At 46.4% G+C, this 13,113-nt stretch overlaps 1 protein-coding gene across 1 annotated transcript; it reads left to right on the top strand.

Moving 5' to 3' along the window:
- The first annotated feature begins 1,904 nt into the window (after positions 1 to 1,904).
- On the top strand, positions 1,905 to 12,665 carry GABARAPL1 (GABA type A receptor associated protein like 1). Its single transcript, XM_067554676.1, has 4 exons — positions 1,905 to 2,219; positions 5,902 to 5,980; positions 7,781 to 7,899; positions 10,238 to 12,665. The coding sequence occupies exons 1-4, from the start codon at positions 2,130 to 2,132 to the stop codon at positions 10,301 to 10,303; spliced, it is 354 nt and encodes a 117-aa protein (XP_067410777.1). The 5' UTR covers positions 1,905 to 2,129; the 3' UTR covers positions 10,304 to 12,665.
- The last annotated feature ends 448 nt before the right edge of the window (positions 12,666 to 13,113 follow it).

Here is a 13,113-nt window from a genome sequence, read left to right as displayed (position 1 = left end):
CCTGGCTGGGATGATTTAGCTGAGGTTAGTCCTGCTTTGAGCAGGTGGTTGGACTAGATACCTCCTGGAGGTCCCTTCCAACTCTAATCTTCTATGATTCTATGAAATAGAATTTGTATATCTGCTGATCCATTTTTGTTATAATTTTATAAAATGGATATATATTTACTGATCTGAACTGGTAGAATTCACTAAGAAATTCTCTTACTGATTTCCTTGGAATGTCTTTGTTGTTTATAAGCATCAGCTGAATAACTTGGATGAATTATGGCCAGCCTATAGCTTATTTACAAACTGTTCACTTCAACTACTTGCAATTTCTGTTGTGCAGTTGGTCACCTTTATTAGCCATAGTTTTTGCACCCTAATTGGATGACTGAACTATTTTAAAGATGCATGCATGAATGAATGAATAACACATATTGAATAAGGAAGAGTGAAGTAATAATACATGAGTCTTATCTAGTGCTAGTCATCAGATCTCAAAGCGCTTTACTAAGATGGTCAGTACCATCCCCATTTTACAGATAGGCAAACTGAGGCACAGAAAGATGAAATTACTTGCACAAGCTCATGTCACGGGCTAGTGACAAACCGGGATCATATTTCAGGTCTCCTTAGCCACAGTTAAGTGCTCTATCCTCTAGGTGAGACAGTCCATCTGCTCTCTCTAGTACAAGTTTTCTGTTCAAACACAGGGAGACTGTCTGGATTCGGCAATGTTGTGACGAATGACTTCTGGTGGCGCACACACTAATGAATTATGGATCCCATGAACGATAACAAGCCGAACATGGCACTTTTATTTCCGAAAACATCCTCCACTCCTTGTTTCCCAGTTCGCCCTCCCCCAGTGGAGGGGACATCAGTCTTCACTTCACAGCGCCTGCAGTGCCCCGGGTTTGGGTCTCAGGATTCCCTAACCGCTGGCTCACAAGGGGACGTGAGAGCGAAGCAGCCCGGCTCAGGGCGCTAAGCCAGTTCCCGTTCCCACGGGCACCGCTTCGGAGCGCGCTCCGCTCTGCCGGCCTCGCTCCTGGCTCCGCGGGCGAGGCGGCGATGGCGGCTTTGCAGGTGTGTGACTCAGCCGAATCACGAGCTCTCTCCCGCAGCAACCAGCTCCCGGCTCGGCGGCAGGGGAGGCGGCCGCCGCCGCAGCCCGGCCTGACGGACGGAAACCAGGCCCGTCGATTACACACAGGCGGCCGTGCGGTCACGAGTCATGCCCTGCCCCGAGCGAGGGGCTCGGCCACCCTGAGTCACGAGTCGTGGCCAGCTGCCCGTGCCCAGCCCTTTGTTCTGCTGTCACCGCCAGCAGAGCGAAGATGCGCGGGAGACACAACGCTGCAAAGGCAGAGACGCCCCGTGACAACCGCCCCGCGCTAGGCAAGGGCAGGACAGCCTGGCTCGCCAGCCACATATTCCCCCTTGGACGATCTGCCCCCCCCGCCCCGCCCCGCCCCACAAGCTCTGCCCCCCCTCCCCCCCATGTCCCCATCAATGGCTCGGACATGGCAGGCCTGGGACGGGACGTGTTCGCGTGTCACTGTTATTGCACAGGCAGCCCCTCGCCCTCCCCTTGGACACAGCGCTGTGGAGCTGCAGCCCGGCTGCAGCAGTAGCATGGGGATCAAACCATATGACGCAGAGCAAGGGGGGGGACTGCATTGTTCAATATATATTTGAAAGGGGTGAAAGGCCGTATCTTCGGGCAGGCGATGGCGGGTGATAACTTAGCACGTCTAGGTAGATCTTCATGTGTCTCAGTCACAGCCGAAGGGCTGGGCCGAAACGATTTAGTTAATTTGCCATCTGTCCCCCCTCTTCTACGGGTGAGGTGGTGCCGCCTAGAATGATGGAAGCTTCTCCCTGTGACGTCACAATGCCCAATTTGCTACAGCGTTGTTTGTATTCCATGATCAGCTGTGTCTCCGCAGTCTGGGGAAACGGGCGCAAGGAGAAGTCAAAGCTGCGCCGAAGATTCTCAGTCGCTTCAGAATTCGCGGAGAGCCACTGTCTCTGCTAGCAAGGGTCTGGGGAGACACTGAATCCGTACAGCGATATTTATACTAAGAAACAGCAGCCTCCAAAGGGGACACTCGAGACACCAAAAAAAGAACAACAACAACATGAAGTTCCAGTACAAAGAAGATCATCCTTTTGAATACAGAAAAAAAGAAGGGGAGAAGATCAGGAAGAAATATCCAGACAGGGTCCCTGTGAGTGGAATACATAACAGTGTCTTAGTATGGTGTACTGATTGCCGCCCCCTGGCTGGGCTTGGAGTGCTGATTCTGTTTAGCAAACATGGCCTTGGTTTTATCAGATGTTCTATGGTTTATTATTTGTAAGGGGGAGGGCTAGAGAAGACGATTTGGGGGGTTATTATTATTGTATTGATCTGCTTTAAATCTGTTATCTGTTTCCTGATTTGCTTTTATATACCTATATCTACTTATAATATTGTTATATACCAAGAATGATACCCTTTGATGTGTAAATGGGTGCTGTGGTCTATCTCTGTGTTCCCTTCCCCACATGATCCGCAGCAATTTAGCAGGGGAAAACACTGCTAATCTTTTTTTATGGCTGTCTGTGTGCATGTTGTCATGGGGTGGGAAGGGAAGTTAACCATTTTCTTTGCAAAAATGGTGGAAGGCAATATGTGGGTTAATCATATTACCTTTCTGGAAAACTGGAGGGCCAGTATGATGTTATCAGAGATCTACCTTTCATTTTAATTCTTGTTTTATCTTCTTTTGGCGTATCTTTTCAATAGAGCCTTGCCTTGTTCTTGTCCTTGCATATCAGAGAAGATTGAGCAGTTGCTATCAATCTTTTGCCCTCCCATTTAATCTCCTTGTGGAAAAAACCATCACATAAAAAACAAGGTCATGTTCTCCCAGCCTAGCTTTGCTTCTTCATCCTTAGGTCCCTTTGGAATGCTTATGGAAAACTTCTATTTTTATGGTAATAATTAAGAAAGGTAAATGGGGAACTAAACTCATTACTTTTCTGTGGTTCCTTTCATTAAATATTCTCAAAATGCTCTTTCTTTCCATCCCCTTTGGAGATGTCTGTCCTAGATTTACCGTACAGGGGCTTCCATCTAAAATAGTCTGGACTCCCCCTTGGATGCAAAGGGAAAGAAAAATCTTGCCCCACATTTTTGCTCCAATTCAGCATCATTTTATTCTTTAGAAGAGGCCCCATGTTTGGTCTGGCAAGAGTTTCTGCAAGTCAGAATTGAGGTACATGCATTGGCAAAGCTACGTGTGGACCACAGGACCGGAGTAGGACTTGCGTTTGTTGCTAATCCGGAATGACGCGCAGAGCTTTAGGCCTGGAATAACGGGGTGCCACATGTCAAGAGTGAGGTCAGGATCTGTGCTAGAGTCTGAGGACTAGCGTAGCAGGCTGTGCTGTGGGTAATGATGGGATATGGACTGCAAGGGCTATGTGGGAGGCCAGAACAGGAATAGCAAGGGGTAAGGCAGGTCAGGATTGAGATGCATTGGCAGATCTGTGTGGGGGAGGCCAGGACTAAAATAGCAAGGTGTGCTGCAGGTCAGGGTGAAGGAGAAACTCTGGGTGCAGCTGTTCAGACTGGAAGTCCGTCTGGCTGCAATGGAAAATACCTTCCTCAAAATCATTGACAGAGCTGTGTAGTGGATAATTAGAGGCACCAGGGAAGCTTCTTTGCATCATTTCTGTGTCTGCCTTTCCTGACAACTGGGTTCCTGGTGATGACGTCCCTTCAGCTGCTCATTCTGCAGTGCACCTGGTACATCTAAGCATTTTAGCTGAGACAAGAGTGTTGGCGCCATCTCATGCTACAGCAAACATCACCCAGTGACAATCAGGAGATAATCTGCATTTGCCCTGTGGTTTTTCCTTTACCGAATGTCTCTCCATCTTTCTGCAGATAGATTTTCAAACTTTTGGGATCAGAATCACAGCAGAGGGTGAGGGGTGGAGATAATATTCCAGGAACAGTTTGGATGGAGTGTGGCTATTTTGTGCAGGTTTCAGGTCCCTGATAATGGACACCTGGTAAATTTATTATCCAGACAAGTTGGATATCTACTGAAGCCAATCAACCAAACATCCCCACCCCATTCCTATCTCCTTGTAAATTGTAGTGCCTGTTAAACTCTATTGGATTTCAACACTTTCTGGCTTTAGTAATCCCAGTACCATCCCTTCCTCTTCCCAAGACCCACACTTCTTGTGACCTCTCCTTTCTTCCCCACCAAGGTAAAAATTCTGCTGGAATTCGCCCTCCTGTATCACGAAGGCAGTCTCACTCCTGCATTCACAAGGTTCTCCTTGTAGGTGACTTGGGAAATTGGATGGAAGAAGGAAAAGTGCAACTCCACACTCCTTTAGTTTTTCCCCCAACTCTCCCACTACCCCAGACACACACTATACAGTTACATCCAGCAACACCAAATGCTGAACACACATAACACAAGACTCCCAGACTATCCCCCATTCGCCAGATCCTCCGCACATCAACACATTTTACACATCCTTTACACGTGTGTGGGCACACACACACCACCCTCCCAGCTATCCCAAGCCCACAAACACATCCCATTCCCCGCACACATGCAGTGTCTTAGGAAAGTCAAATCTCCAAATTCCAGAGACGCTAGGATCCACCTTTTGAAAATTGGTATGTAATTTCATGGACCAACATTAGATGTGTGTCAGGCCTGCTTTTTTCTGAGCGGCTGAGGATCTGCGACTTCCATTGACATCAGCTGGAGCTGTGAGCTCAGCACCTCTGCAAATCTGGCTCCAGGTGTTTCATGTTGGGTACCCAAAATCAGAGGCCATTTTTGAAAACTTGGGCCTAGTTTTGTCTTGCCCTGACTTGATCAAGGCATGCACAGAAAACTCAGCCTCTCATCCTAAGAAAATGAGTCCAAATGGCTTTGGATGACTGACAGACCACATAGGTTCAACCATGTGACCAATCTGTACTAATCATGCTCAAAATGAAAAATGCAAAAACTTGGCTCCATGGTTTTCCAGAGAAATCAGATAGTGCCAGGGAAATTTGTTTCCAACTTCTGCAGTGGTTTCCCAGATTCACCAAAAAACTTAACATTCCATTAGAAATTTTCACGGAAGCTACTCAAACCACCATGTCTCTCTCTGCTTTTCGAGTACTTGTTGCTTTTGAGTTAAATATTTGCCCAGTTGTACCTGTGAGTATTGCTTCCATGGTTCTGGACCTCTTTGCCTGTTTGACTTTGTTTACTTCACTTTATATTCTTTTATGCAACATATACAAGTAATTAGCCTGTGGAGCTCACTGCCACAAAATATTATGGAGGTTAGGAGCTTAGTAGGATTTAAAAAATGGTTTAGACGTTTCTGTGGATAATTAGAACATCCACTTTTACATTATGTAGGTTGAAATAATTATGAAGAATGTAAACCCTCATGTTCAGAATATATATAAGCTAACCACTTAATAATTGGGGTCCGGGAGAATTTTCCCCTGTTGGCTATTCTGTTATGGGGTTTCTTGCACTTTTCTCTGAAGCATGTGATACTGGCTACTGTTGGAGGCAGGATAAGGAACTACTTGAACCATTAGTCTGATCTGATTTTGCAACACCTGTGTTCCAACTTTGCAGCTGTTCCTCCATTCTATATTTTATTCTTTGATACTTGCTGTTCCAGTCCTGGGCACCCAACACAGCTTTGCCAATGACCCTCAGTCCTGCCCTGCAGTCCCCCTGCTTTTTGAGTGTTGGTCCCCCAGCAGAGCTTGAGAGAATTTCCTTGGGCCTTGAACATCCCTCTTAAGGGACCACTTATTTTTTCGGTGATACTTTTTGGTCCACTCCCTTTGGTCATGCTCATGTCCTATTTCTCCCTCTCCAGGTTATTGTGGAGAAGGCACCCAAAGCCAGAGTACCTGATCTGGACAAGAGGAAGTACCTTGTGCCTTCTGACCTCACAGGTAATAAACCCTGCCTCCTTTCTTCCTGCCTTCCAATGAGGAAGTTCCCAGGAATTCTTTGTGCTGATATCATCATAATGAGAATGTCTTTTGCTGGTAGGATGGAAGACCCAAAAAGGCAGTGTGTCTAGTGATTCGGAGTAAGGACTCCTGGATTCTAGTCTCGATTCTGCTATGGACTTGCAATATGATCTTGGGCAAGCCACTTAACCTCTCTTTATCTCAGTTTCCCCATCTGTATTTATAGCACAAATGTATCTTGTAAGGGCGGTTGTGAAGCTTAATTACTGTTTGTAAAGTACTTTGAGCTCTTCTGATGAATGGCGCTGTCTATTACACAGTATTCTAATGGCCTAGGTACTGTGTATGTGTCACCACTGCCTTTTATTATAATGAGAATGATTTAGCTGTGTAATATAACCCTTAATACAGCCAATAACCAATAGTCATCCTCCTTTAGCTCAAATAGTTAGGGTCTATGTCTTTGAAGCAGGAGAATGTGAATACACTAAATGCTCCCACCATGAAATTCTGAGTGGCCATGGTATGTAACACTGTGACAGCCATGAAATTCCATTTCCAAATGGTCATGGGTTTGTCACTATATGATTAAGTCTGATTCTATTTGGGGACGTGAAAAAGGAAACATTTATAAATTAATTAAAGGAAATACAATTTCCCCGTAATATATAATTAAATGCAGAACTCACTCCCACGGAATAGGGTTCAGGCAAATACTTAGTAAGGATTGAATGTGTTTTATGAATGAGAACAGCATCTGGCTGTGACAACCGCTAAGGTAAAATTTACAAGGGCCATCAAGCTTCAGGATTTAAAGTGTCAGCTGATGATATGCTGGTTAGAAATCCTCGTGTCCCTCCCTTCACTAAAGCGCTGCATGCTAGAATGAAGTGAAGGCTGCTGTCAGAGACAGGATATGGGACTAGAGAGTCCAATGATCTGAACCAGTATGATAGAAAATGAGATACTGGTCTTGTCAGGACATTGGTAGGCAGGTGATGGGGCGCTGGACTAATTGGTAGTGCCTGTTTTCTCTCCCACATTGTCCATTTTTTCCTAGTCTTTACATAACGTCTGTGGTCTTTTCTTACAGTGAAACTGAGAGTGAGCTGGGCCCAAAATCAAATCCCAGGTCCCAACACATTTGTATTTCGGTGGGGAGGATCAGAATTCCAGCCTGAATCCAAATTTCATTGCAGGCCTTTGTGCCTTGATTAGGTTGAACCAAATTCAAATGATCTTGAACTTTGGGAAAGCTCAGATGTAGATCTGAACTTTGCACTTGAGGGACGATCTCTAGAATAAACGTGTAATTCTTGCTAATATCATATCCTTGCGTATGGTTTCTTCTTGCAGAGGTGTTGAGCAGACTGTGTGTGAAGGCATTTCCGGGCAAAAGAAGGTTGAGAGCCTCAATGGTGCAGCTGGCTAATAAATTGCTCTTTGTCTTCTCCAGATATACTGCAGGTCTCCACACAATCCCACCACAGTTTTGTATGATCAGTAGCCTCTTATTAAGAGAATGGGACTGGAATAGCATAGGGGCTTGTGGGACAGAACTGAGGAGCCCAGGACTGGACTAGCAGGTAGCTACAGGGCAGCACTGAGGGTAGCTATAGAGTTGGGGTTTAGGGACAGAAGAGCAGGGCATATACAAGTCAATGTCAAATTGCATTTGCAGAGGTTTGTGCGTATCAAGCATTCTCTTGACTTTTGCTGTCTGCTCCCTGTATCAATCACATTCCATCCTCCACTATTTCCCTTCCTCTCCCTCCTCAGTTGGCCAGTTCTACTTCTTAATCCGAAAGCGGATCCACTTGAGGCCGGAGGATGCCCTATTCTTCTTTGTCAATAACACCATCCCTCCCACCAGTGCTACCATGGGTCAGCTGTATGAGGTAAGCCCAGCCCGTCTCCTTGTTATATTGCCAGAGTGGCCTGAACAACTCACCCCTTAGAATAATTTGACAGATGAGAACTCCTCACTCAGTAGAGCTAAGCACTGCACGACTGTTTGGTGATTGCCACTTGACATTTGCTCCTCCTTGAATGGAACTCCCCACTCTTGCTCGAATTCCATCAGCCCTCTTCGGTACGTTGCATTCTATGGTTATAAGTTACACCAGGAGGCCCGGGGAGAGGAAAGAGGAATTTTAGTAACTAAATTATTGCTTCATTAATTTATTTTCTTTTGCTAATGGAAGGGTTTTACATTAGGAGTCACAGAGTTTCCCCACCAGGCCCACATCTTTGTGTTACAATGCAGTCTCCGTCCCATTCCTTCCAAGAATATCCTGGGAGGCAATGTTTGTCTAGTGATTAGAACACAGAACTGCGAGTCAGGCCTCCACGGTTCTGCTCAGTGATGTGCTGCTAACATTTAAATAAGGCACTGCTACACAAACATTCAGCTTTCGCATGTGCTAAGCCCTGTTTCCCAGTGGGTTTGTTTGTTCATAACTCAGATGAGTAGACGAGTGACTGGAGAACCTATTCATTTGCTTTCCTGTTTCAACAAAGACATTTTCTCTTAGCCAGGAATAGGAACCACACCACAAACATCATGAGTGCATTTGCTGAAAAATACACTGAGTTTATGGACAGCACAGTGCAGGGGTCAGTGTGCGTAATCTGAAATCTGTGTATGAAGACCTTGTAGGGACATCTGAGGATCACCTTCCAGTTATAACGTTTTGAGAACACTTGGTAATTGGTGCTATCTGGTCCATTCTAAAGGCAAACAATTTGCCCTTTGGAAAAACTTTTATGAGCCCAAGGGACATGATCTCTGGCAGGGCTGCTTTACAGCATTCAGAAATGGGATGATTCCATCAAAAGCAGAAGAATGTCCTCAATCTTCCCTTCACTTTTAAAAGGGGCTCCCTCAACCTGCCTGTCATTATCCATCAGCAAAGCTGGATGGATTTTTGTTTAGTGAAGGTTACAAAGGATAAAGACACCAAGTCTAATTTTCAAATTGGACACCTAAGAGGAAGCTAGGTCTAGTGGTTGGAGATGAGCACTGAGGCTGGAGAGATCTGGGTTCTATCCCTGGCTCTGCTACAGGCTTTCTGTGTGAATTTAGACAGATCCCTTAATCTCGCTATGCCTCAGTTTTCCTATCTGTAAAATGGGGATAGATGACCTCTCAAGGTCTCTTCCAGCCCTACATATCTATGATTCTAAATCCAGCTCCTTGCACTGAGGAAGGGCTAAGTAAACCCTAGACCATCCCCGGCAGGTGTTTGTCCAACCCGTTCTTAAGACCCTCCAATGATGGGAATTCCAGTCTCCCTTGGAAGCCTATTCTAGAGCTTAACCACCCGTATAGTTAGAAACCTTTCCTAATATCTAACCGAAATCTCATTTGCTGCAGACTAAGCCCATTACTTCTTGCCCTACCTTAATTGGACATAGAGAACAATTGCTTACGTACCTTATGTTCTGAACATTGGTGACTTTAAATGTGTGTAAATCACTGGAGTAGTATTAATTTAACACCTCTCAGCTTTCTCTTCACAACCTAAGGGTCTGGCTTGCAACTCTTATTGGCTCGCCTCCCCAGCAGTTCTCAGAATAAGAACCCTGAAACCTAGGGCCAGGCTGCTAACTGAGGATACTTCTACACTGCAATAAAAAAAAAATGCAACAGAGAGTCTCCGATCTCGGGTCAACTGACTCGGGCTCATGGGGCTCAGGCTGTGGGACTATAAAATTGCCGTGTAGACATTTGGACTCAGGCTGGAAGCTGGGCTCTAAAACCTGCGACAGGAGTGGATCTCAGAGCCCCGGTTCCAGCCAAAGCAGGAACATCTACACTGCTATTTTTAGCCCCAGAGCACAAGCCTTGGGTGCCTGATCTAGTTGACCCAGACTCTGAGGCTCACAGCTGTGGATTTTTTTTTGTTTTGTTTCTTTTCCAGTGTAGACATAGTGCCCCATTCCTCCATCTCCCTTCCCACAGCTTCTCAATGACATGCAAATAGAACGGTCCATTTCTATTATTCCATGAGCATTTGGGGCAGACCAGAACATCCACAAAGAAACCTTGCTGTTCTGTACTCAGCCACATCCAGGATGCTTTGTGCAGGAAGGGAATGGGGCTCTGGAGGAGAGAGAGACAGACAGGGACAGAGAAATGCTCTTTCCTTTGGATGTCACAACGGCCCCTGGGTTGAGATGTTCCCAGATAGGGAGTGTGTCTCATCCTCTTCTTTTCTCCCCTCCCACTTCCAGGACAACCACGAAGAAGACTATTTTCTCTATGTGGCCTACAGCGATGAGAGCGTCTATGGCAAGTGAGGGCTGGTCTCCGGGTGCGCAGACATAATGGACTGACAGGAATTGGGGGGAGAGGGGGGCGATCCATGTCGGAGAGGAGGAAGATTGAGAAAATAGAGAGAGAGAGAACTGGAAATGAACCACATACACAATGCCATCATTTTCACACATTTCACACGTTATTATTACTGTTATTGTTACTTTTACACTGGGGGGAGGGGAAGGAGGGAGGAGACGTGGCTCAATGGTGTGATCTGACTGGCTGACAGAAGGTTTGGAGCTGTGTGACTGGGAGGTTCCCCTTGTCGCGTTCTGTCCCCGGCCGTGTGTGGGAATTCTGTTAGCTAGCACCAGGGCCCTGTGAGGCAAGCCAGACCTGCACGCCTTCCAGGTAGCAGCACGTTCTCTGGATGTGGGAGTGAGTATACCGCACTGTCCCTGTCATACTCACCTTCACCGTCTAGCACGGGCAGGCAAGTGCGCCATGCGCTGTGGTGCTCTGGCTGCCCGTACGAAGTCCCCATGCTGAGCATCCTCGCTCAGGTGGGTGCCCGTGAACAGTTCCATGGCTGATCTTCTATTCCCCTACTTCTCTGTTAACCTTTCCTTCACCAAGGGTTGGGAATTACTCAGCTGAGAGGCAGGAGGAGGAAGGGTGGTGAGGTGTGGTTTGTTTTAGGGTTTTTTGTTTTGTTTTTTTAAACAATTGCATTCAAGTGCTGGACCAAACATGTGGCGCCCACCTCCCCCCACCCCTTCCATTGCAACCCAGGCTGGTACAGAACCCTTTGGATTTAGTCCTCCCCTCCATCCCTAGTCATTTACAGCCCTTGCATGCCTTTGAAGAGCAGAGCTTTTCACTGCTGTGTACACATTCTGCCCTGGCTTGCTCTTGGTGGGCAATAGTGCCACACCAGGGCTGAGCAGTGTATTTATTTTGGGGCGGGGTAGCCTGAACATCATCAGGACAGATATTTTTTGTTGGGAAAAAAAAAATTCCCGAGCCAGTGTTGTCCTTACAAAGCTACCAGAGAGATCCCATCCCATGCAGGCCTGTCTGTGTTGCCAAAGCAGTGCCTTCTGAGTGGCACAGACAGCGGGTGTTCCTAGAACTGCCATCAGTCAAATCGGGGAGGTTGGGGGAGGTCATTGAATTTTGCGGAAGTTTTATTTTGGGATTTGAGCAACAATCAAATAATTGAATTGAATTATTGTGAACATTCCTCCATTGGTGAGGGTTGGAGGGAGGGACGTAGAGATGAGGAGAAGACCAGAAGGAAGGGAAGAACAGACTGACCCCAGATGAAGGGGGGAAATATGGTAAACACTCTCTATTTTCATACGATGATTCCACCACAACTCCCTACGTTTTCCTGGGGCGTTGCCCATAGGGGTTGAAAAATCTGGGTTAGCGCTTTGCTGGAGCAGAGGAATAAGCAAGCTGCTAATCTCTGGTGGTGTGTAGGACATTTGTCATATGCTTTCCCTGTTTTCAAACTGTTGTTCCACAAAGATCTATAGGAACAGAACAGCAGGTTGTGGATCAGGATGAGGGCCATGGGCAGAGCTGTGAGGGAAGTGCAGGCATGGAATAGCAGGAGGTACTACAGTGAGGAATGAGATGCATGGCTTTAGTAGTGCTAATGCCCAGGCAGAGAAAGGGGGGAATAAGAGGAGAAACATATAGACAAGCATTCCCTACTTTGCACCCTGAATTCAGGTTTGCTCTTCTGTTGCGCACCTCATACGGGATAACCCTCTTAGGATGACCTCACACACAAAATACCATTATCAACCACTTTGGTATTGCCTAGGATGTCATGACATAATTCTCCCCCAGCCCTCTTCCCTCCAGTCCTCGCTGCTTATTGGGGTATTTCCTTATCCAGTGGGTGGAAATCCATGTTGGCCTCTCATTTCACAAGCTCTGAATGTTCTGTAGTTTAGAAAATCCCTGTGGGTGAAAGCATGTTGGGGGCAGCAGGGGCCATTGCACTTCTCTCCCCCAGTCTTATGCTTGCTCACACACTTACTTTCACACGTGTGTTCTCTTTCGCTCACGCATGCTCTCACTCGTGCATGCCCAGGGGGAGACAGCTGCAAACTGGAGTGTTTTGATTTGGTGTCCATATCTCCTCCTAGCATCACAGTGTGTTTGGGAATAATTCTGGCCATTTGTTACATGTGGGGTTTTATGTTTGGGTTAGTTTGTTTAGGTTATTTTAACTGGATTGTGGCATTTACCTCTGTTTTCGCTCTAGTCTAGTAAAAGGCAATGATGATAATTCTTTCTATGTTGGTGATTCTAACCAGCTGCAGGTTCTTGTAAAATAAAGTTCATATTGTATGGGCTCAATCAATAAAGACACATTTGAAAATCAGAGACTGGCTCTGAGATGGACATTTGTTTAAATGTAGCTGGCTGTAATACTTGGGTTTGTCACTGAAAATGGCACTGCCTTCCATTGGACAGAATGTATCAGAGCTAGTTTTAAGTACATCACTTCCCTTTCATGACCTGTCAGAGTTCTCTTCCAGTATACTCTGCACGTGTGTGTCCCACCCTCGCTGCATGGGACATACCATGTTTATACATCTCCTCTCCTAGCTGTACACTGCGGCATGGCCATGAATCATTAAGGGACCTAAGGAGCGGGTGAGGACTTTGAAGAGTGCTACGTGCTGGGCCATTCCCTACTGCTTGAAGTGTAGTGAGCAAACCGAGCAGCAGTAAGCAGAGGAGGTCTCTCCAAACCCACCACTAACTGGGACTTGTGGCAGACTGAGTCCAAAGCTTCAACCCGCCCATAGAATGGAAAGAACGGTGGTTG

This window comes from Emydura macquarii, unplaced genomic scaffold (genome assembly GCF_026122565.2).
Source record: "Emydura macquarii macquarii isolate MOO-44397 ecotype Brisbane River unplaced genomic scaffold, CSIRO-AGI_Emac_v2 contig_1498, whole genome shotgun sequence".
In the NCBI taxonomy this organism is placed as follows: Eukaryota; Metazoa; Chordata; order Testudines; family Chelidae; genus Emydura; species Emydura macquarii.
Note: the sequence above shows the minus strand (reverse complement) of the source record. Positions and strands in the feature narration are given on the sequence as shown.